Here is a 25,530-nt window from a genome sequence, read left to right as displayed (position 1 = left end):
TGTTTACTTGTTTTAATTTAGCCTTTTTTTGTTAATTTTTTTTTTACATATACACACCGCTTTATGTTTTATTTTTGGCAGCACCGAGTCTTTGATGCTGCATGCAGGCTTTCTCTGGTTGGGGAGCTGGGGCTCCTCGCCAGTTGCAGTGCACAGGTTTCTCGTTGTGTTGGCTTCTCTTGTTTTAGAGCACAGGCTCTAGGTGCACGGGTGTCAGTAGTTGCAACACGTGGGCTCAGTAGTTGCTACTTGTTGACCCCGGGGCACGCAGGATTCAGTAGTTGCGGCCCAAGGGCTCATCACTTGTGGCTCATGGGTTTTAGAAGGGTGCAGACTTCAGTAGTTGTGCCGAGGGGGCTTCATTGCTCCACAGCATGTGGAATCTTCCTTGACCAGGGATTGAACCCATGTCCCTGCATTGGCAGGTGAATTCTCATCCACTGTGCTACCAGGAAGCCTAGCCTTACTTTTAAAAAACTTTATTTACTTATATATTTGTTTGGCTGTGTTGAGTTAGTTGTTGGCTGTGTTAGTTGTGCCATGCCGGATCTTTCGATGCAGCGCACAGACTGTCTGGTTGCAGCATGAGCCTCAGGAGTGTGACAGCAGACTCTGGAGCTCCCAAGCTCAGTAGTTGTGGCCTGTGTGCTTCGTTGCTCTGTAGCATGTGGGATCTTAGTTCCCCGACCACTCCATGGTGGATTCTTTACCACTGGGCCACCAGGGAAGTCCCATTCACTTTATTTTTTAAATTCCTTATTTTTAGCTTTTTATCATGGTAAATTTAAGCATAGCTGAAAGTAGACCAAACAGTGTAATGAAACCCAGTTATTACTACCCCTCAGCTTCCATAGTTATGGACTTTTGCTATTCATCTCTTCCTTGTTTTGTGTCTCCTTTCCTGCTAGAATATCTCATCATGAGATCTGTAAATACTTTAGAATGTATTTTCTGTAGAGAGCTTTTTAACAAAATAAAACTCAATACTAGTATGATATTTAACTAATGTCTTTTAATAACCAGTCCATGTGAAAAGCTTCATTATCTCAAATGTTGTTTTATCATTTGCTTTTGTTCTTAAGGGTTATTGTTTTCAAGTAGCACAATTGTAGGTTGACAGTAATTTTCTGTTGCTGAGAAATCTCTTGTAAAGTCTGATTATTTTACTGGGTGAAGGGTTCTTTTTCAGTGTTTGCTTTTGAGACTCTTGTTGCCTTTAGTGTTCTGCAGTTTTACTGTCTTGTGTCTGGGTGTGGATTTGTTGATCTCACTTGGGTATGTTGTGCTTTGTGGGACAAGGGGTTATTTTTAATCATTCTAGGAAAATTGCAACTATTATCTTATTCTTTCAAGACTTTGAAGAATGTAAGAACTGCATATTCAGAAACATAAAATGTGTACATGTAGAACATGTACAGTTTAAGTGTATAGCAAACGTCTTTGTAACCATTTCCCAGGTCAAAAATAGAATATTTCATTGAAGATGAGTCAAAGAAATGGAAAGATATCCCATGTTCTTGGATTGGAAGAATTAATATTGTTAAAATGGCAATACTACCCAAAGCAATCTACAGGTTTAAGTGATCCCTACAAAATACCCATGATGTTTTCCACAGAACTAGAACAATAATCCTAAAGTTTATATGGAACTATAAAAGACCCAGAATCCCAAAGCAGGAGGCATACCCTCCCAGACTTCAAACAATACTGCAAAGCTACAGTTATCAAAAACAGCATAGTTTTATTGGTACAAAAACAGACATATGAATCAATGGAACAGAGAGCCCAGAAATAAATCCACACACCTATTTCAGTAGTGATCACACTGAAGTCAGTGTTTGATAGAGGAGACAAGACTTCAAATGGCAAAAGACACTTTCTTCAACAAGTTGTGTTGGAAAAGTTGGACAGCCACAGGTAAATCAGTGAAGTTAGAGCACACCCTCACACTGTACACAAAAATAAACTCACAATGGCCTGAAGACTTAAATAAAAGGCCTGACACCATAAAACTCCTAGAAGAAGACACAGGCAAAACATTTTCTGACCTAAATCGTACCAGTGTTTTCTTAGGTTGGTCTCCCCAGGCAATAGAAACCGAAGCAAAAATAAACAAATGGGATCTAATCAAACTTGGAAGCTTCTGTACAGCAAAATTAAACATAAAACGAGAAGACAGCCTACAGACTGGAAGAAGATATTTGCAGATGATGCAACTGACGAGGGCTTAATTTCCAAAATATAAAAACAGCTTACCCATTTCAATAACAATAAGAAAAAAATAACAACAGTAAAAAACCTCCAAGCAAACCAGTCGGAAAATGGGCAGAAGACCTAAATACATATTTCTCCAAAGAAGACATAATGGCCAATCAGTTCAGTCACTCAGTCATGTCAGACTCTTTGCGACCCCATGAATTGCAGCACGCCAGGCCTCCCTGTCCATCACCAACTCCCGAAGTTTACCCAAACTCATGTCCATTGAGTCAGTGATGCCCTCCAGCCATCTCATCCTCTGTCGGCCCCTTCTCCTCCTGCCCCCAATCCTTCCCAGCATCATGGTCTTTTCCAATGAGTCAACTCTTCACATGAGGTGGCCCAAGTATTGGAGTTGCAGCTTCAACATCAGTCCTTCCAATGAACACCCAGGACTGATCTCCTTTAGGATGGACTGGTTGGATCTCCTTGCAGTCTAAGGGACCCTCAAGAGTCTTCTCCAACACCACAGTTCAAAAGCATCAATTCTTTGGCGCTCAACTTTCTTCACAGTCCAGCTCTCACATCCATACATGACCACTGGAAAACCCATAGCCTTGACTAGACGGACCTTTGTTGGCAAAGTAATGTCTCTACTTTTTTTTTTTTTTTTTGTATTCACTCAGCATTTTATTCACTAAATGCTTCAGGACACTATGATATCAATTTCAGTGTACTGAAAAATAAATAGTAAACAGTATGTGTTTCATTTTTAAATGAAGAAATTAGTTAATTTTATTTACTAACAGGAAAAAAGAAGCCCCTAACCTAAAGTATAGCCTGATCATTTACTTTTTATATGAAGAAACACAAATTGGATTTTTTTTAATATAAAAAGGACAAGATCCACAGAAAGATAAACTCCTCTACCTATGGGCACTAGAGAAATTTCCCCAGTTACTGGCAGATTTTGGTAGATCTGCATCACCAGTGCAAGCCTGACATCACAACTCGCCTTCAGCTACTTCTCAGCATCTCAGAAGCAACCCCATCCCAAAGTAAACCTGCTCCCCAGATGTGGCACGTTTTTTTCCCCCAGAACATAAAGCCCTAAAAGCCACCACCTGGAACAACACAAATATGTCACAGTCTGTGGTTTTCTGACTGCTCTACAGTATAGAAAGTGTGAGCAAGGGTGCTGTGGTCCCGGCCACCGCCAACTCCACGGCCCCTGACCTACACACTGTCTCTGTGGCCAGCTCCTGAGAGGTATCTGTGGGTTTAGTAGGTTTGAAGAGGCATTCATTGTAAAACAGGTTCTAAGAGATGTACATGTTTTAACATAGGCTCCATAATGTGTGAAGATACACTTAGAATCACATCTCAGGTATCATTAAAAAGAGTTCTGTTCTAAAAAGTGTTAAAAGAGGAAGCCAGGCTTCCATCACAGCTGTTCCTGTGGCCACGTTCTTTTTTCCATAGTTAAAAGTCTGAATCTGCAGCAAGAACAGCCACATATATATCTGTGCTCATGTGTGTACACAAAGAAGTACCTTTGGGCTGACTTAAAAAAAAAAAAAAGACATTTTGTTTCATTTCCCGAAACACCTGCCTGCTCCAGCCCTGCTAGAGTGTTCATTTCCCTGAAGGTGGGGCAGGGAAAGCCCAGAAGCTTGGAACCAATCCAGGCAGGTCTCCTGGGCACTGTCATCATACAGGTTCAGGCAGCTTGGCTCACGTGCATGACAGCAAACATCACACTCTGGTCTCAATGTGAGTCGTTCCCTAAAGAAAAGAGAGCTCCGGGCTGCCACTGTACTCCTCATGGCATTCTGGCTGTTCACATGATCTCAGGATGAAAAACCCCCATCAACAATTTTTCCTTTTTGGTCTACACAGGACCATTGTCAGTGGGATGTTTTCTGTTGGTTGTTTTTAAATCTTAAGCAATGGAGTAAAAGAATATAACCAAAGTGTCTGATTTGAGGTTTTACAGGCAGAAATCTTTTTTTTTCCCTCAGATTTTTTTCCCTTAAAATAAAGGGGAAAAAAGTATGAGGTTTCAAAGCTGAGTTACTCTGACCATAGCCAGCCTTCAGGGAAGGGATGGCTAACCACACCATTTCCTCTTTGTTCTTCTGTGTGTTATCTCATAGCAAAGGTGTGCCTTTTTCATATTAGATATAAATTAATCAGAAGGTCTAAAGCTCTAAATTTCCAGAGTTATGAAAAATTCTTAACTTACTTCAAGATACCTTGCATAAGTATCTCATCCCTCAGCTCAAACAAACAAGAAGGTCAAATGCAAGAAAGAATAACATAAATTGGAGCACCTCCTATAATCCATATACACACGCGCTCGCTATACAGGTCCTACACAGTCAAAGAGTCATTTCAGCTAATATAGCCTCTAGTGTGGGTTTTGTTGGAACATAGCCCGCTGGGGTCCCCATCAGCATCATACGAAACAGCAATACTTCTTCCACCAGGACTTGGACAAGGTCTTCATCTTGTCGGGAGTCCTGCTCTTGGACTTCTTTGGCTGCTGCTGGGAGTCCGAGTACTGAATGCCGGCCACAATGGCTGCATCGAAGACCTCTTTAAGGTTCTTCTGAGTCAAGGCCGAGCACTCAATGTAGGAGGTGGCTTTGATCTCCTTGGCACACAACCTGGCCGCCTCCTCGGTTACCGGCTTCTCTTTGCATTTGTCCAGCTCGATGAGGACTTTGACGTCTTCTCTGAGGTCCGACTGTGTCCCCACAAGGATGATGGGGGCTTTGGGACAGTGGCACGGGATCTCTGGCACCCATTTCTCACTGACGTTCTGGAAGGAGGAGGGACCCACGACACTGAAGCACAGGAGGAAGATATCGGCATTGGTGTAGCACAGAGGCCGGAGCTTGTCAAGCTCATCCTGTCCTGCAGTGTCACAGAGCTGGAGTTTCACCGGCCACCCATCCACGGAAACCACAGCCGAGAAGTTGTCGAAGGCGGTGGGGATGTACTCGGTGGGGTAGCCGTTGGTGGTGTAGCTCACCACCAAGCTGGTCTTAACCCACGGCGCCGTCGCCGACCAGCACGCACTGGACGCCGCGCCCCTCGGCGCCGCCCGCGCGCCCCCGGTCCCCCGGCGCCCCAGGCCCACGGCCCCCGCGCTCCTGGCGGGGCGGCACGGGCGGCGCCTCGCAGCGGCCCGGGAACGCGGGGTCCCCCTGCTGCGGGGGCATCGGCCCGCGCCCGCCGCGGGGGGAGCCATCCCCGACTCGGGGGCCGCGGCTCCGGCCGCGCGGTGCAGACAAAGGCGGTCGGGTGGGTCCGGCTGGGCTCAGGCTCCGGCGGCGCCGGCTCTGTTCTGCGGCTGAGGACTGTGGACCGAGCGGCGCGGGGCCCGGCGCTGTCTCCTCCTGCTTCCCGGCGGCCCGGCGCGCCGGGGGCGGGCGCGGAGAGAAGGCGGGGCGGCCGCTAGGTCCCGGCGTCGGGCCCACAGCCTGTCTCTACTTTTTAATATGCTATCTAGGTTGGTCATAACTTTCCTTCCAAGGAGTATGCGTCTTTTAATTTCATGGCTGCAATCACCATCTGCAGTGATTTGGAGCCCCCAAAAATAAAGTCTGACGTGGTTTCCACTGTTTCCCCATCTATTTCCCATGAAGTGATGGGACCAGATGCCATGATCTTAGTTTTCTGAATGTTGAGTTTCAAGCCAACTTTTTCACTCTCCTCTTTCACTTTCATCAAGAGGCTTTTTAGTTCGTCTTCACTTTCTGCCATAAGGGTAGTGTCATCTGCATATCTGAGGTTATTGACATTTCTCCCAGCAATCTTGATTCCAGCTTGTGCTTCTTCCAGCCCAGCATTTCTCATGATGTACTCTCCCATGAAAAGATGCTTAACACCCACAGCTATTAGAGAAATGTGAAAGTGTTAGTCACTCAGTTGTATCCAACTCTTTATGACCCCATGGACTGTACCTTGCCATCTCCTCTGTCCATGAAATTCTCTAGTCAACAACCCTGGAGTGGGTTACCATTTCCTTCTCCAGGGGACCTTCCTGACCCAGGAATTGAACCCAGGTCTCCTACATTGCAGGCAGATTCTAAACTGAGGTACCACATCACACTGGTCAGAATAGCCATCATTATAAAGTCTACAAACAACACATGCTGGAGAGAGTTTAGAGAAAAGTGAATCCTTCTACCCTGTTGGTGGGAATGTAATTGGTGCAGCCCAAAACTAAAGTTTTATTTTACCTGTTCAACTTTGTATGAGCACAGCTACATTCTACTTCTTTCTTCCTTTTTCAGTACTGTGTTTGTGGGATTCGTCTTTGTTTTAGTGTTGCTGTAGTTTTTCTTTTTCGTCCATCAGTTGTTTTTCCAAGTATTTTTTTCTTTTTCTTTAGTATTCCCATGATGTGTATGTTGATGTACTTAATGGTGTTTTACATTTCTCTGAAGCTCTGTTCATTTTCTTCAGTTTTTTTCCCACTCTGTTTTCTAAATTGCATAATCTCTCTTAATCTATCTTCTCTTTTACTAATTCATTCTTCTGCTAGTCTACATGTACAGGCTTTGAGCCCCGCTAGTGACTTCATATCAGTCATTGTACTTCTAACTCCAGAATTTCTATTAAAAATAGCATTATTCTCTGTATTGAAATTTGATATTTGTGACATTGTCATCATACATTCATTTTGTTGTTATTCAGTCACTAATTCATGTCCGACTCTCTGTGACCCCATGAACTGTAGCACTCCAGGCTTCCCTGTCCTTCACTATCTCTTGGAGTTCACTCAAGCTTATGGTCATTGAGTCGGTGATACCATCCAACCATCTCCCCCTCTGTCGCCCCATTCTCTTTCTGCCCTCAATCTTTCTCAGAATCAGGGTCTTTTCCAATGAGTCGGCTCTTCCCATCAGGTGGCTAAAGTATTGGAGCTTCAGCTTCAGCATCAGTCCTTCCAGTGAATACTCAAGGTTGATTTCCTTTAGGATTGACTAGTTTGATCACCTTGCAGTCCAAGGGACTTTCAAGAGTCTTCTCCAGCACCATAATTTGAGAGCATAAATTCTTTGGCGCTCAGCCTTCTTGATGGTCTGATTTTCATATCTCTACATGACTACTGGAAAAACCATAGCTTTGACTAGATGGACCTTTGTCGGCAAAGTGCTGTTTCTGCTTTTTAATGTGCTGTCTAGGTTTGTCATAGCTTTCCTTCCAAGGAGCAAGTGGCTTTTAGTTTCATGACTGCAGTCACCATCCTCAGTGATTTTGGAGCCCAGGAAAATCAAATGTGTCACTGTTTGCACTTTCCCCCCATCCTTTTGCCATGAAGTGATGGGACTGGATGCCATGATCTTAATTTTTTTAATTTTAAGCCAACCTTTTCACTCTCCCCTTTCACCTTCATCAAGAGGCTCTTTAGTTCCTCTTTACACTCTGCCATTAGAGTAGTATCATGTGCATATCTGAGGTTATTGATACTTCTCTCAGCATTAATTCCTGGCATTAATTAATTAAGTAGTTAAGTCTTAATTCCAGGTTGTGACTCATCTAAGCCGGCATTTCTCATGATGTACTCTGCATATAAGTTAAGCAGAGTGTTAGTCGCTAAGTTGTGTCTGACTGTTTGTGACCCCATGGACTGTAGCCTGCCAGGCTCCTTTGTCCATGGGATTTCCCAGGCAAAAATACTGGAGTGGATAGCCATTCCTTTCTCTAGGGGATCTTTCTGACCCAGGGATTGAACCTGGGTCTCTTGCATCGCAGGCAGATTCTTTACTGAGCCACAGGGGTATCTTAAGTTAAATAAGCAGAGTGACAATGTACAGCCTTGATGTACTCATTTCCTGATTTTGAACCAGTCCATTGTTCCATGTCAGGTTCTAACTGTTGCTTCTTGGCCTGCATACAGGTTTCTCAGAAGACAGGTAACGTGGTCTGATATTCCCATCTCTTTAAGAATTTTCCAGTTTGTTGTGATCCATACAGTTAAAGGCTTTAGTGTAGTCAGTGAAGCAGAAGTAGATTTTTTTTTTTTTTTAATTTCCTCACATCCAGTGAATGTTGGCAATCTGATCTCTCGTTCCTTTGCCTTTTCTAAATCTAGCTTGTACGTCTAGACGTTCTTGATTCACATACTGTCAAAGCCTAGCTTGAAGGAATGAGCATTAACCTTGCTAGCATGTGAAATGAGCACAATTGTATGGTAATGTGAACAGTGTTTGGCATTGCCCTTCTTTGGGATTGGAATGAAAACTGACATTTTCCAGTCCTGTGGCCACTGCTGAGTTTTCCAAATTTGCTGACACATTGAGTGCAGCACTTTAAAAGCATCATCTTTTAGGATTTGAAATGGTTTAGCTGGAATTCCATCACTTCTGCTCTTTGTTCATGGTAATGATTCCTAAAGCCCACTCCAGCAATCATTCACACTCCAGGATGTCTGGCTCTAGGTGAGTGACATCACCCTTGTGTTTATCCAGGTCATTAGGACCTTTTTTTGTATAGTTCTTCTGTGTATTCTTGCCACCTCTTCTTTTCTGCTTCTTTTAGGTCCTTGATGTTTCTGTCCTTTATTGCATGAAATGTTTGCTTGGTATCTCTGGTTTTCTTGAAGGGATCTCTAGTCTTTTCTATATTGTTTTCCTCTTATTTCCTTGTACTGTTCACTTAAGAAGGCTTTCTTTTCTCTCCTTGCTATTCTCTGGAATTCTGCGTTCAGTTGGGTATATCTTCACCTTTCTCCCTTAACTTTTTGCTTCTCTTCTTTCCTTAGCTATTTGTAAGGCTTCCACAGACAACCACTTTGCCTTTTTGCATTTCTTTTTCTTGGGGATGGTTTTGATCACAGCCTTCTGTACAGTGTGATGAACCTCCGTCCATAGTTCTTCAGTCACTCTGTCTGCTGGATCTAATCTCTTGGATCTGTTTGTCACTTCCACTGTATAATCATAAGGGGTTTGATTTAGGTCGTACCTGAATGGTCTAGTGGTTTTCCCTACTTTCTTCAGTTTAAGTCTGAATTTGGCAATAAGGAGCTCATGATCTGAGCCACAGTCAGCTCCAGGTCTTGTTTTTGCTGATTGTATGGAGCTTGTCTGTCTTTGACTGGAAAGAATGTAATCAGTCTGATTTTGGTATTGACCATCTGGTGATGTCCATGTGTAGAGTAGTCTGTTAGGTTATTGAAAGAGGGTGTTTGCTGTGACCAGTGCATTCTCTTGACAAAATTCCCTAGCCTTTGCCCTGCTTCATTTTGTACTTCAGGGCCAAACGCGGTGTCTCTTCCTGCTTTTGCATTTCAATCCCCTATGATGAAAAGGACATCTTTTTTTGGTATTTGTTTTAGAAGGTCTTGTAGGTTTTCATAGAACCACTCAACTTTAGCTTCTTTGACGTTAGTGGCTGAGGCTTACACTTGGATTACTGTGATATTGAATGCTTTGCCTTGAAAATGAACTGAGTCCATTCTGTTGTTTCTGAGATTGCACCCAAGTACTACATTTCAGACTCTCTTGTTGACTATGAGGGCTACTCCATTTCTTGCAAGGAATTCTTGCCCACAGTCGTAGATATAATGATCATCTGAGTTAAATTCGCCCATTCCCGTCCATTTTAGTTCATTGATTCCTAAAATGTCGATGTTCACTGTTACCATCTCCTACTTAACTGTATCCAATTTACCTTGACCTAACATTTCGGATTCCCATGCAATATTCTTCTTTATAACATTGGACTTTGCTTTCACCACCAGATGCATCCACAACTGAGTGTCATTTCTGCTTTGACCCAGCCTCTTCCTTCTTTCTGGGTCTGTTTATCCATTCTTCCCCAGTATCACATCAGACACCTGACCTGGGGGCCTCATCTTCTGGTGTCATACTTTTTGCCTTTTCATACTGTCTGTGGAGTTCTCGAGGCAGGAATACAAGAGTAGTTTGCCATTCCCTTCTCCAGTGGACCACATCCATTCCTTTACTTCTTTAATTATGATATCCTTTAGTTTTTTGAACATATTAGAAATGGCTCCTTTGGAGTTTTTGGCTATTAAATCCAATGTCTTGTGGCTTTCACAGGAAGTTGTCTGCTTTTTTTCCACCCCTGGTGTATGGGTTATACTTCCCTGTTTCTTTGCACAGTTGTAGTTTCTGGTTGGAAACTGGACATTTTATATAGTATTGTAGTGACTCTGGGTACTAGTGTCCTCCTTTTCCCAGGGTTTGTTATTATTATTTGCTTATTTGTTTAATGACTGAGTGAATTAATTTAGTGAACTGTTTTGCTCTGACTGTGTTAAGCATCTGTTTGTGTTCCTGGGGGGTGCAGACTTATATATGTCCACATGTACCCTGGGATGACTGTGTTTTCGACAGGGCCCTCTTCCCCTCTTTCCTTGACCACATCCAGATGTTAAACTCTACAACTTTCCAGCTGACTGCTCGGTTGATTTCAACAATGCCCTAGGATATGAATTGCTTCTCCGCCTGATTTTTTTTTTTTTTTTAAATGAGCTCACTTGAAGGCATAGATTTTTAGGTCACAGCTTGAAGTTTGTTTTGTGACCACGGGAGGGATCATCCCAGCTGTTAAGAAGAACCTGATTCTCCTTATTCTTTCCTGCAAGCTAGCTGGTTTACACTTCAGCCTGTGTCTGACTCCTCTTATTTTTCTTTCACCACAGGCTTCCTGGTTTTGAGATTGCGCTTAGGTTTGGACTTAAGACACCATTACAGATGAAGTTGGTTTAGGGGGGAAGAGATCCTTAAGACCTGCTTTACCTCCCTGTCAGAATCTCTTGCTGAGCTCTGATACTGAGAAGGAATGGCAGCGGTGTGCTCTTTTTCTCTGTGTGACACTCCCAGTTTAGTAACTGAGCCCTCATTGGAAGAGTGTACAGTAGCCTCAAGTCTTGTCTTACCTTTCCTGTTGCAGGATCCCAGCTTTATAAAGTAGCTGGTTGCAGGGCAGTCTGGGTCCTAGTGTTTTCAACATGCAGCAGCAGCAGAGGTGCTCTTTACTGTGAATGGCAGTTGGGTGGAGGAGGGGCGCCTTCACATATTGGTTGCACTTACCTGGAACTTAGCTACAGCATCAGGTAGCTTTGGGAGGATAAGTGCTAATGTCCTGTCCCTCTTAGGCAGATGCTCTCTGAGTGGTAACTGTGTTTAGGGAGCACCCTGTTGTTCTTGGCAGTGCCAGCCTGGAGTAGAGTTCCAGTCTCACTGAGCTGAGAAGAAGAAGACTTAGAAGAAGAAGAAGCTGAGAAGAAGAGACGGGGCAGATTTTGGTTCCAATACCACATAGTATTGTTTTTCTTCTTGAGCCTTAGTAGATTTTCTTCAGTGAGTGTTTCTTCATTTCTCTTGTGCTCTTAGTATCATTTCCAGATACTTCAAATGGTTCATTTTAAATAATTTTCAGCAGTTTTGCTGGGGATTGAGGTCATAGAGCTCCTTACACTGTCAGTCTGGAAGTAGAACACGGAGAAAACTTGAAAATATAAGTCAAATCCACAGCCTTTCCTGTCTCTAAAACTCTGGTTCTCTTCATTTATTTTACAAAGCAAGCCAAAACTAGGGAGGTTCAACAGTGAGGGTCATATGTATACCTGTGACTGATTCATGTTGATGTTTGGCAGAAACCAGCACAATTCTGTAAAGCGATTATCCTTCAATTAAAAAATAAATAACTTAAAAAAAAAAAAAGCCAAAACTGTTCTAGTGGCCTGTGATGAATCCTTCCAAGATCCTGAACCCCCACTCTGACCTTATCTGAAATTGTTCTTCTCCTTGCTTATTCTGTTCCAGCCACTCTGAATTTGCTGTTCTTCAACCATTTTAGGCAGTTTTCCTTTTTGGGGTTTCTCTACTGATTTTTTTCTTGCCTTTTCTGTTCTTTTCTCAGATATCAGTTCAGTTCAGTTCAGTTGCTCAGTCATGTCAGACTCTTTGCGACCCCATGGACTGCAGCACGCCAGGCCTCCCTGTCCAGCACCAACTCCTGGAGCTTGCTCAAACCCATGTCCATTGAGTCTGTGATGCCATCAAACCATCTCATCCTCTGTCATCCCCTTCTCCTCCTGCCCTCAATCTTTCCCAGCATCAGGGTCTTTTCCAGTGATTCAGTTCTTTGCATCAGGTGGCCAAAGTATTGGAGCTTCAGATTCAGCATCAGTTCTTCCAATGAATATTCAGGGTTGATTTCCTTTAGGATTGACTGGTTGGATCTCCTTGCAGTCCAAGGGACTGTCAAGAGTCTTCTCCAACTCCACAGTTCAAAAGCATCACAGTTCTTTAGCACTCAGCTTTCTTTGTGGTCCAACTCTTACATCCATACATGATCACTGGAAAAACCATAGCTTTGACTACACAGACCTTTGTTGGCAAAGTAATGTCTCTGCTTATGTCTCTGCTTTTTAATATCCTGTCTAGGTTGGTCATAGCTTTTCTTCCAAGGAGCAAGTATCTTTTGATTTCATGGCTGCAGTCACCATCTGCAGTGATTTTGGAGCCCAAGAAAGTAAAGTCTGTCACTGTTTCTCCGTCTATTTGCCATGGAGTGATGGCACCTGATGCCATGATCTTAATTTTTCGAATGTTGAGTTTCAAGCCAGCTTTTTTCAATGCATGGCTTATTCAGGTTCCTCCATTAAATATTACCTTCTTAATGAAATCTAGTCCAATTGGCTCATTTCCATTGCATCCTGACTTTGGTACCTTCTATTTGAGCAAACTGGGAGATAGAGAAGGACAGGGAAGCCTGGTGTGCTGCAGTCCATGGGGTTGCAAAGAGTCAGATACAGCTTAGCGATTGAACACACACACACACACAGCATTATCACCTTTTATCATACTTAATATACTGACTTATTATGACTTTTGTTTTGGGTTTGAATTGGGCCAGGAAACCAAGGTGGAAATATTTGCCCTTTAGGGTCACTAAAGTATCTCAAGGACTTAGACTAGAATTTGAAACAAGAGCTTAATAACTGTTTATTGAATCACTAAGGGAGTGAAGGATACAATGAACTTTTAGGTGGCAAAAACCTTCACTGGTCAACCATCTGACTTTCTTAATAAAGTGAAAATCTTTTTACCTAGAGAGAATCATAGGTAATGTTATTGGTATACTGGATACAGTTAGAACAACCAGTTAGTTTTCTTGTAAGAAAGCTTAAATATGCCTTAAAAAAAGATAAGCTCTCACCCCCTCAAAAAGACTAATCATCATTAAGTTCTGCCTACCATACTTTCCATAGTAGAACTCTTTACCAGATTGGCTTGAATTAGATACTTTTGCTTGAACTATTTTAAATATGTTTGAAAACTTTTATTTAAAGGAAAGTTTTAGCAAACTTTTTTTCTTTAAAACTGACTTATCAGAAAGTGATCATCTTCAAATTTTTTATACATGTAAGTTTCCATAGTGTTAGGTTTTTGAAAACATACTTGTTTGCAAAGGTTACATTTCTTTATGGCTTTGATTTAGATGGTTTGTCATCTTTATTGTCTTTATGTAGCTGATAAATTGGTAGATTTTATTGAACAACTTCCCCAAATTAACAATCACATTGCTCTAACTATGCAAATGAATACTACATGCAAGTTAGAAATTATTTTTTAGTAGTGTTACATCATAAGAAAATAGAAAAACCTTTGCCTTTTTCAGTGATACATTCAGAGGAGTGTATTACTATGTCTGTTGTGTATTTGCTGCATGAAGACTTATAGAGATTGTCTCAGTTTTGTTCAGTGACTCTTCAAATATGTGCTTACACGTTTATGGATGAATGAGGAGGTACTTTCCTTCAGCTCCCTTCCTTCCTCCATCCTTTCTTGTTTTCCTTCTATTTGACACATATTTCTTAAGTGTTTGCTCTCTGCCAAGAATTCTTCTAGGATTTTTGGATACGCTAGCAAGCAAAGCAGTCTCTGTCCGCATGGAGTTTGCTTTCTGTTGGATAAACATTGTTTGTCTCCTTCCAGCCTTATCTGTCCCTTCTGCAGAAACTGCTTAGGGGACGTCATATATTATGTGAAATGACTTGTATGCTGATGAGCGCAGGGAATTCCCTGACAGTCCAGTGGTTAGCACTCATTGCTTTCGCTGCCGTTACCCAGGTTCAATCCCTGGCTGGGGAACTAAGATCCCACAAGCTTCACAGTGCTGCCAAAAAGGAAGAGGATATGAAGTACAAATAAGTTGCTGAATAAAGAACAAATTGGTGTGGAAGTAGAGAGCAATTCCACATAATTGATTTTTTTGTATAACTGCAGCTTAACCTTTTATGAAAGGGACTTTAAATTCTTAGGTAGATATTTTTCTGTAAGAAAATATCTAAACATGATGTTTATTTCTATGAGAAAATAAGCTTTCCTAACTTTGGTGGAGGCAATCTTGAGTTCTTTTGTAAATGTACATTCATGGTATATGTTATTGATACTTTGGTATTTAATCTAAAAAGGGGAAGAAGTACTGCCACTGAAACTCAGTTGACTTACCTTGCTCTTTCACTTAGCAAACTGTTCATAGCTACCATTCAATCTGCTTTTGCCTTTGTGTAGTTTATATATGCTTTATGAAGTATATGCCTAATACAGAAACAATGAACAAATTAGAATATTGTTTCCTATTTTTGAAGAGGATGGTCAGTCAAAGCTGATGTATAACAAATAATTCATTCCTTCTTTTATTCATATTTCATTCATCAAATGCTTGAGTGCTGTTTATCCGCGGTCATGTGTAGCTGCTTGGTACGTGTGACACACCAGTTAACTTCTCTCCTGAAGCTTGCATTCTACTGAGAATAGACTGATTGTTAAAGAAACAAGAATTTATAGTTATGAAACATTGACTAAGTAAAATGTAAGCTGTGTGGTATTGTACTTATATTTATTATAGGTTTTTAAAAAATATTAGTTTATAGTTCCGTGTATATATTGAATGTAAGGTTTTAATGGAAGCTTAAGGTGCTGTTCTTGTTTTTTTTTTCTTTTCTTTTGTATTGGGGTATAGCCAGTTAACAGTGTTATGATACCTTCAGGTGAACAGTGAAGGGACTCAACCATACATATGCATGTATCCAGTCTCCCCCAAACTTCCCTCCCGTCCAGGCTGCCCCATGACACTGAGCAGAGTTCCTTGTCCTGTGCAGTAGGTCCTCACTGTTTGTCCACTTTAAATGTAGCAGAGTGTACATGACTACCCCAAACTCCCTAACCGTCCCTTCCCTCCAGCCCTCCCACTGGCAACCATAGGTTTGTCCTCTTGAGTCTGTGAGTCTCTTTCTGAAAGTTCAATTAAGATGCTGTTCTAATTGCCATTCAAAATGTGTGTGTATACGTCATATCTATAAGTAGTTTTTCTATTATGTGTAATGATAATGTACATTCCTGTATAATGTATTCAGGAATGTAATTTCTATGTAACTATTCAGTGGACTTGTATTACACACACATTTAACTTACCACAAATTTACTACCAGATTGAAAGAAAACTGGAGCATTAATTAATTTAAATAAAGAAATGAAATACTTCTTTAAAAAGTGCTGTGTATTATATACTGCATTTGTGTGTATAGTGTATATTTTAATTTTTTAATAAAATATATGTAACATAAAGAGCTATACAGAAAAGAGGTTAATGATCCAGATAACCATGATGCTGTGATCACTCACCTAGAGCCAGACATCCTGGAGTGTGAAGTCAAGTGGGTGTTAGGAAGCATCATTATGAACAAAGCATCATTATGAAGATGATGGAATTCTAGCTGAGCTATTTTAAATCATAAAAGTTGATGCTGTGAAAGTGCTGCACTCAGTATGCCAAGAAATTTGGAAAACTCAGCAGTGGCCACCGGACTGGAAAAGGTCAGTTTTCATTCCAGTCCCAAAGAAAGGCAATACCAAAGAATGTTTTGCATTCCAATCCCAAAGAAAGGCAATGCCAAAGAATGTTCAAATTCTTTGAGTGCACAATTGCACTCATCTCACATGCTAGCAAAGTAATGCTCAAAATTCTCCAAGCTAGGCTTCAACAGTACGTAAACTGAGAACTTCCAGATGTTCAAGCTGGATTTGGAAACGGCAGAGGAACCAGAGATCAAATTGCTAGCATCCTTTGGATCATAAAAAAAGCAAGAGAATTTCAGAAAAATATCTACTTCTGCATCATTGACTACACTAAAGCCTTTGACTGTGTGGATCACAACAAACTGTGGAAAATTCTTAAAGAGATGGAAATACCAGACCACCATACCTGCCTCCTGAGAAATCTGTATGCAGGTCAAGAAGCAACAGTAAGAACCAGACATGGAACAACAGACTGGCTCCAAATTGGGAAAGGAGTAGGTCAGGGCTGTATATTGTTAACTTGCTTATTTAACTTATGTGCAGAGTACATCATATGAAATGCTGGACTGGATGAAGCACAAGCTGGGATCAAGATTGCAGAGAGAAATCAATAACTTCAGATACGCAGTTGACACCACCCTTATGGCAGAAAGTGAAGAGGAACTGAAGAGTCTCTTGATAAAAGTCAAAGAGGAGAGAGAAAAGGCTGGCTTAAAACAACATTCAAACAACAAAATTCATGGCATGTGGTCCCATCAATTCATGGCAAATAGATGAGGGAGACAATGGAAACAGTGAGAGACTTTATTTTTCTGGGCTCCAAAATCACTGCAGATGTTGACTGCAGCCATGAAATTAAAAGACGCTTGCTCCTTGGAAGAAAAACTATGATCAACCTAGACAGCATATTAAAGAAGCAGAGACATTCCTTTACCGACAAAGGTCCATGTAGTCAAAGCTGTGGTTTTTCTAGTAATCATGTATGGATGTGAGAGTTGGACCATAAAGAAATCTGAGCGCCAGAGAATTGATGTTTTGAACTGTGGTTTGGAGAAGACTCTTGAGAGGCCCTTGGACTGCAAGGAGATCCAACCAGTCAATCCTAAAGGAAATCAGTCTTGAATATTCATTGGAAGGAATGATACTTTGAAGCTCCAATACTTTGGCCACCTGATGCAAAGAACTGAGTCATTGGAAAAGATCCTGATGCTGGGAAAGATGGAAGACAGGAGGAGAAGGGGATGACAGAGGATGAGACAGTTGGATGACATCACCAACTAGATGGATGTGAGTTTGAGTAAGCTCTGGGAGTTGGTGATGAACAGGGAAGCCTGGCATGCTGCAGTCCATGGGGTCACAAAGAGTTGGACTCAACTGAGCGACTGAACTGAACTGAACATAAAGCTTGCCACTTTACGTATTTTTGAGTATACAATTCAGTGGTATTAAGTACATTCACAATGTTATTTTACCATCAACACTTTCTATTTCTAAATTTTTTTGTCTTCTCAAACCAAAACTCTGTACTTATTAAACAGAAGCTTCCTATTCTCTCTTCTCCTCCCAGCCTCTGTTCTACTTTCTGTGTCAATAAATTGCCTATTTTAGATACCCCCTGTCAGTGAAATCGAACTATTTTTGTTTTTGTTTCTGGCTTATTTTACTTAGCATAATGTTTTTAAAGTTCATCCACATTGTGCATGCTCAGTCACTTTAGTCGTGTCTGACTCTTGTCAATGGACTAGAGCCCACCACGCTCCTCTGTCCATGAGATTTTCCAAGCAAGACTGCTGGAGTGGGTTGCCATGCCTTCCTCCAGGGAATCTTCCGGTCAAGGGATTGAACCCACGTCTTCTGCTTTGCAGGAGCATTCTTTAGCTACTGAGCCACCTGGGAAGCCCTATCCACATTGTAGCATGTCAGAATTTCACTCCTTTTATGACTGAATGACATTATATTGTATGTACAGACTACATTTTGTTTATCCTTTTATCTGTTAATGGATAGTTGGGTTGTCTGTGAATAATTCTTCTATGAATATTTGTGTGCAAGTATCTGTTCAGGTCCCTCCTTTAATTCTCTTGGTATAGCCCAAAAGTAGAATTGCTGGATCAGATGCTAATTTCATGTTTTACTTTTTGAGGAGCCAATAAACTATTTTCCATAGCGGCTTCAGTTCTTGACATTTTGTAGTGCATCTTACATAGATCTTTTGAAAATGGTCTTAAGTATAAAACCATATATGTGGCATGTTATGAGTGATAAGGAACTTTTGAGCATGATTTTGGGTATATTGTACAAAATAAATATTTTGTACACTTACTACATGGGAGTCTTTGATGATACAGGAGCATTTTTATGTATGTTAAATATATACTGTGTTGTGATAGCAGTTGCAGGTAATATAGGGGACAAGAACTCAGATAATAAAGTAGAGATTTCCTGTAGAACTTAACTTTTTGAAACAGTAATGTCATTTTTACTTTCAGGACATTTACAGTATATACTGAAGAGAATGTGGCTGCGCCTTCAGTTAATCATAGCTTTGGTAATCCTTACCATTTTGGAAGGACATGGACTTTGAAGCTTACAGTCTTACTTTTGCATTGTCTTTAACACCCCTCATTTTATTTATTTAAAATTTTTTATTGGAGTATAGTTGATTTACAGTGTTGTGTTACTTTCTGCTGTGAAGTTAATCAGTTATTCAGTTATTCATACACATGTATTTACCCTTTTATAGCTTCTTTTTCCATATAGGTCACTACAGAGTATTGAGTAGATTTCCCTGTGCTATGCAGTGCATGTGTGTGCTGAGTCACTTCAGTTGTATATGACTCTTTGCGACCCTGTGGATTGTAGCCTGCCAGGCTCCTCTGTCCATGGGATTCTTCAGGCAAGAATATTGAAGTAGATTGCCCCACCCTCCAGGGGATCTTCCCCACCCAGGGGTCGAACCCACATCCCTTATGTCTCCTGCGTTGGCAGGTGGGTTCTTTACCACTAGCAGCATCTGGGAAGCCTGTGCTATACAGTAGGTCATTATTATTTATTTTATATATAGTAGTGTGTATGTAAGTCCCAGTCTCCCAATTTATCCCTCCCCTCTTATCCCCCTGGTAACCATAAGATTAAACCCGTAATTTTATATATGAGAAAACTGATAGTGACAAAACTGGGTCTGTAAACCAGGATTCCTGAATTGTTTATATGCCGTTAAAAAACTTATATTTTGAAATAATTATAGATGCATAAGATATTTCATTTTCCTAATTATTAGCACAAGTCAGATTTAATTTTCCTAAAGGAGATAAAAATAATTTTTAATATAATTTTTTTTGCCATTTAAATTGCAGAAAGTTTTGTCATAGCAATACAGATAATACAGATTTTCAAAATGAAATTAGTACCTCCATTTTGGAGGTACGATATGGGTTAACGTTTTGGTGTAAAACCTTTAATATGCTTTATTTTCTTTGAGAAACAAAATATACACATACAGATTTTTATATATTAATATTGAAGCTACTGTATATTTATGTTAGTTACTTTTACAAATTTAAAAAAATCTGTATGATAAACATCTTTTGATTCAGCACACATCAACTTAATGGCTGTATCATTATTTGCATAATGATTTGCCAACTGATGGACAGTTAACATTGTTTATAGTTCTACTCTTACAGGCAATGCTGCAAAACGTACAACAAAGTACTTGCGGCATAATTTATGTAGAATAAATTCGTAGGTGGTTTAAAGGAATGGTTAAATGCACAGATTCTGGGGCTAAGACTTCCTGGAATGAATTCAGGAACCACCACTCAATAGCTGTGCAATTTAAGGCAAGGTGGGGCTTCTCTGTGGGCTCAGATGGAAAAAATCTGCCTGCAATGCAGGAGACCTGGGTTCTGTCCCTGGTTCAGGAAGATCCCCTGGAGAGTTCAGTTCAGTCCAGTTGCTCAGTCATGTCTGACTCTTTGCAATCCAGCGGACTGCAGCATGCCAGGCCTCCCTTTCCATCACCAACTCCCAGAGTTTATTCAAACTCTTGTCCGTCAAGTTGGTGATCATGTAACCATCTCATCCTCTGTCATCCCCTTCTCCTGCCTTCAACCTTTCCCAGCATCAGGGTCTTTTCCAATGAGTCAGTTCTTCACATCAGGTGGCCAAAGTTTTGGAGTTTCAGGTTCAGCATCAGTCCTTCCAGTGAATATTCAGGACTGATCTCCTTTAGGATGGACTGGTTGGATCTCCTTTCAGTCCAAGAGACTGTCAAGAGTCTTCCCCAACACCACAGTTCAAACGCATCAATTTTTCGATGTTCAGCATTCTTTATAGTCTAGCTCTCACATCCATAGATGACTACTGGAAAAACCATAGTCTTGACTAGATGGACCTTTGTTGGCAGAGTAATGTCTCTACTTTTTAATATGCTATCTAGGTTGGTCATAACTTTTTTTCCAAGGAGTAAGCGTCTTTTAATTTCATGACTGCAATGATTTTGGAGCCCCCAAAAATAAAGTCTGACACTGTCTCCACTGTTTCCCCATCTATTTGCCATTAAGTGATGGGACCAGGTGCTATGATCTTAGTTTTCTGAATGTTGAGTTTCAAGCCAACTTTTTCACTCTCTTCTTTCATTGTCATCAAGAGGCTCTTTTGTTCTTCTTTGACTTTGTCTCAGTTGTATCCGAATCTTTGCCACCTCATGGACTGTAGCCCGTCAGGCTCCTCTGTCCATGGGATTCTCCAGGTAAGAATTCCCTGAATGGCATATCCTGAATGGCAACCCATTCCAGTATTCTTGCTTGGAGAATCCCATAGACAGAGGAGTGTGACAGGCTACAGTCCATGAGGTTGCAAAGAGTCGGACACAGCTGAGCGACTATCACTTAAGGCAAGGTACTCTTTGTGCCTGCATTTACTCTTTGTAAAGAGGAACTTATTTCAGTGATGATCTCTGCTTTGTGGGGAGGCTAACTTTGACATGCTGGTGCAGGGAAAATGCTATCTCACTGTTTAAAGCTAAAGAGGTTGATCATCTTTTTGTATATTGTAGTCATTTGTACTTCTTTTGTGAACTACTAATCATATTCTGTTCTCATCTTTTCTTCTGACTTATTTGCCTTTTAAACATTGCTTGTAAGATTTCGTTGTATATTCAGGACAGTAACTCTTACATACAGTGGATGTATCCTTTACTCTGTTGCTTGCCTTTAATTTTGTCTTTCTCGTTTTACTTTGCTAAGTTAATCATATTTATCTTTTATGAATTTATGTTTTTTTCTTAGGAAGACTTTCTGTATCCCAAGTTTTTAAAAAATTCCTTTTTCTTCTAACACTTTAATAGTTTATTTCACTGTATAACTCTTTAGACAGATCATCTAGAATTTATTTTGATTGCAGTGTGAGATGGCTATATACTGTTCCTTTCTCAAAATAGATAGAACAGGATCCTGTTACTCTTTTTTTTTTTTTTTTTTCTGTTACTCTTTATAAATTGGGTCCATCCTTGACATACTGATGTTATGTCTCTTTTATCAAATTTTGAAATCTTATTCATGGTCTGTTTCTAAATTCCTTATTTAGTTTTTTTGATCTGTTGTCTGTTTTTGTATCATTATCAAATTATTTGTTACTATAGCTTTGTGATACAGCTCAATATCCAATAGCACAAATTCCCAAGTTGCCCCTTGAAGAGTTTCAAAGCATTTCTCATGCATTTACTCTTTCATGTAAACTTTAGAATTAACTTGTCAAATTATGTAAATAAACCAAAATCTGTTATTTTGACATAACTTTTTAATTTAACAGTGACTTTTGCCTAAAATTCTCAATTCTCCATAATCTAAAAAGATAAATTATTAATTTTTAAGAAAACTTTGAAACATGGAGGTCTGTTTGTTCTCTTCCCCCTTTCTCTAGGCTTTTAGTAGCATTTCTGCAATAAAAAGGAATATTTTCGTTTGTTTAATACATGCTTATTTTCCCAGAGATGAAATTTTTCTTGGCATGTTAATACCTATTTAATTGTAAACGGCTAGCTTCTGTGGCACATTTTTTCAGCTCTTATATTTTCTGTGGTTATGGTTTGATATTAACATGTAATGGACATCTGAAGCCTCTCTTCTTTATTAAACTTATTTGTAAATTAGGACACCTTTTAGACTGCTATAATACTGTTAGTTTACATGGCAATATTACTAGTAGCTTTTAGGTCAAAGATAAGACAGTTTAAATTTAGAATATGTTTTAAGATGAATGTGCTTCTGTATAGTATTTATTACTCTAAAATGTGCTGTGATTAGTACTGGTTTTGTATTAAACGTTATAGCTAAAAAAAGGAAGTTCTTTTCTCTTTCTGTTGAATCTAAAAATGTAACAGCCTCTCAGGTCTTTTATCTTGACATGCAAAATGCTCAGAATTCCATCTTCTGAGATGATAGCAAAAATGGATCTGATTAATATTTTTCAAATTTGTTGATAATATGATTCTTGATTGTTGAAAATGCCATTGTTTTTCAGTAGTAAGCAGTATATTTTGTTTTTTTGTCATGCAGGTCTTTGAAGTTCTACGGTTTAGTTCTCAGTGCTGAACTTTCTTCTCCCTTAAATTATTATAAACTTTTGCTGCTGTTTAATAAAAGTGAAGATGTCTCGCAGTCCTGACGCGAAGGAAGACCCTGTGGAATGTCCTCTTTGCATGGAGCCCTTGGAGATAGATGATATCAACTTTTTCCCTTGCACCTGTGGCTACCAGATTTGCCGCTTTTGTTGGCATCGAATTCGCACTGATGAAAATGGGCTTTGTCCTGCATGTAGAAAGGTAAATGCTCCAGAATAACTTTGCGTTTAGTTTTTTCCCCCATGTCTATGAGTAAGTTGATTTAATAGAATCCACACAACTCAGGTGAGATAAAGTGTGACATTATATTTTTAATATATCATGAAGTGTAGAGAACACTGCCCTGGGAGTCAGAGTCTCAACATTATGGTTAACTAAGTATATTACCTTGCTAAAGTCATAGAGCCTCTCTGGTTGGCCTTTAGTTTTCTTATCTGAGGAGACTGCCAGTCAGTGGTGGTGGTGGTGGTGTAGTCGCCAAGTCGTGTCTGACTTGGAACCCCAGGACTGTAGCCCGCCAGGCTCCTCTGTCCATGGGATTCTCCAGGCAAGAATACTGGAATGGGTTGCCATTTCCGAACCAGGGGATCTTCCCAACCCAGGAATCAAACCTGGATCTCCTGCACTGCCGGCAGATTCTTTAGCAAGGATTAGGAGTAGTGAGAGGCAGTAGATTTAGATAGGATGGTGTCAGATTGGAAAAACACAATCAGTTTTACATCTGGGGAGAAATTTGATTTAGTTTTCTAGTACAAAATAGAGAAGTTTTGACGTTTACTGAGAAAGAGTGTGAGTTAAAATGACAAGAGAAATCCTGGTTCAGAAGGTAGCACTTACTCATTTGTTTACAATTCTAGGCTGATAGTGCTATCCCTATTATACACTTAAGGAAACTAGGCCTTCTAAGTAATTTGTCTAAGGCGTCAACTGATGGGGAGTAGGTTTGGTCACAGGCAAGTCCTTTGAATCCCCTCTAAATAAAAAAAATCTATGATTTTTAAAGTAATTTTCTGGGCCTGGTTGTTTTACTAAGCAGATATAGCAGTTATAGTGTAGTGAATGACCTATTAGAATGAGTAAGATTGCTGCTTCTCTGTTTTGAAGGTCTTTCCTTATTTGTTACCTTAGGGATTAATGCAAATATCTGTTTTTTGCCTTCTCTTTAATGTCTGTTTGTATAATTTAGGCTTTCTTTTCTGTTTACCCATTAAAAAAGCTCTTGGGTTCATTATTACCAAATTTTTATAAAGGAGAAATGTGTTTTACATACCTGCATTATTAAAAAAAGTATTTAACAACCAAAAACTCAGAAGACAATGCATTGTCCAGTGTTTTATTTAAAATCTAGTGGGCAGTTAACATATGTTATATGAATGAAAAAAGGTGAGATCTATTTAAGTGTTAATTAATGTAGTTTCAAAACTATATATATATATATATATATATATATATATATATATATGTTTTATAACAACACAAGTAGAAAAGTTGAGGATGACAGGAAGGTTTTGAACTGAACAACTAGAAGTAGAGAATGGCTGTTAACTGAGGTGGGGAAGACTGTAATAGGAATAGGTTTTTTTTGAGAAGATCAGGAACTTGGTTTTAAACATGTTAGGTTTGAGATTCCTGTTAGAGATCTAAATGGAGATAGTGAATAAACAGGTGAATTTATTCAAGTTGGTTTGGATATGGAGTTATAAATTTGGAAGTTATCAATGAATAGAATGTTTTTGTAAATTAATGATGCTGAGTGAAATCACAAGAGAGGGTCAGTGGAAAAGATGACAGGTTATGCTTTCCAACATTTATAGAAAAAAAGAGAAAAAAAAATCCAGATTAAAGAAATATGAGATGAGTCATTTATCGTAAATAGTCAGACCAGGAATATTTTTTTTTTCTTCCTGTTGATTTCATGTCCACAATTCTTAGAACCTGTCCTTAGTCTCTTAACTATCAGACCTTACTCATACCTATCTCGTGGCATGAATCATGGAATGCAGATAGTACAGGTCAGGCAAAGTCTTCGAATCTGGCTTAGCTTTGCCAGAGAGTGCTGGACATCCAAAATTATGAAGCTACCCATCTCAGTCAGGGACCAGCAGATCTTTACATCTTTGGAGACCAGCTTCAGTGGTTATGTTAACGCAGAAAGAAACCACAGGTGTTTCTGGAGAGGACCATGAAACTATAGTTTACATGTAGCTCAACCCTGTGGGGAAAAGTCTGTAGAAGGCATTCTGTGAGGTGGCAAATTGAGATGATTTAAATAAACTTGGAGATGCAGGTGGGGACTAGTTGAAGCCAGCGTCTGATTTTGGCCCACAAGATGATATCTGTCTTTTTGCAGAAAAGGCCTCTTTTGTTTACATAGCTTTGAAAAGCAGAGAGAGGCAGACTTTAAAAACATGAAGTTGAACATTTCTCTTTGGTCCTAGTTGCTGAGCTTGGTGGGGTCAAGTGGACCTTAGTGCTTCCCTAAACATAGGCACAGGTCATCCTTTAGACTGCCTTTGCATGTCCTTTTAGTGCAGCATATCTGAGAAAAATGGAAACAGCAGATGTGGAAATATGGGTGGTACACTGATGTAGCACCATACAGTGTTGATTCTCATGAAAATCAGAGGCTGGCCAAGGAAATGAGAACTTGAACAAATGTTTTATTCTCACCTCGAAATAATGGAAGGTACTGCATCCATGAAATAAGAATAAGATGGTATAAAAAAATTCAGTGAGCAATAAACACTGTTATTGAAAATTAAATATGATAGCAGAAATAACTCAAGGAAGGAGTTGGAGGATGAAGTTGAGATGAATCTCTTAACAAGTAATGTGAAAAAGCAAGGGAGAATGTTT

At 40.0% G+C, this 25,530-nt stretch overlaps 1 protein-coding gene and 1 pseudogene across 6 annotated transcripts in view; one reads left to right on the top strand and one right to left on the bottom strand.

The window, feature by feature from the left end:
* Nucleotides 1-25,530, top strand: part of CNOT4 (CCR4-NOT transcription complex subunit 4) — a 151,254-nt gene that overhangs the window by 48,953 nt on the left and 76,771 nt on the right. For all 6 annotated transcript variants that reach the window (XM_061165870.1, XM_061165868.1, XM_061165869.1 and 3 more), the window contains exon 2: nt 22,610-22,875. In XM_061165870.1, coding sequence (XP_061021853.1) covers nt 22,702-22,875 — 174 coding nt within the window. In that variant the 5' untranslated portion in view covers nt 22,610-22,701. The remainder of the gene's footprint in view (nt 1-22,609; nt 22,876-25,530) is intronic.
* Nucleotides 382-5,423, bottom strand: LOC133072518 (rho-related GTP-binding protein RhoU-like; annotated as a pseudogene).

This window comes from Dama dama, chromosome 18 (assembly GCF_033118175.1).
Source record: "Dama dama isolate Ldn47 chromosome 18, ASM3311817v1, whole genome shotgun sequence".
NCBI lineage: Eukaryota > Metazoa > Chordata > Mammalia > Artiodactyla > Cervidae > Dama > Dama dama.
The sequence above is the reverse complement of the archived record's forward strand: the minus strand, read 5'-3'. Positions and strand labels throughout refer to the sequence as shown.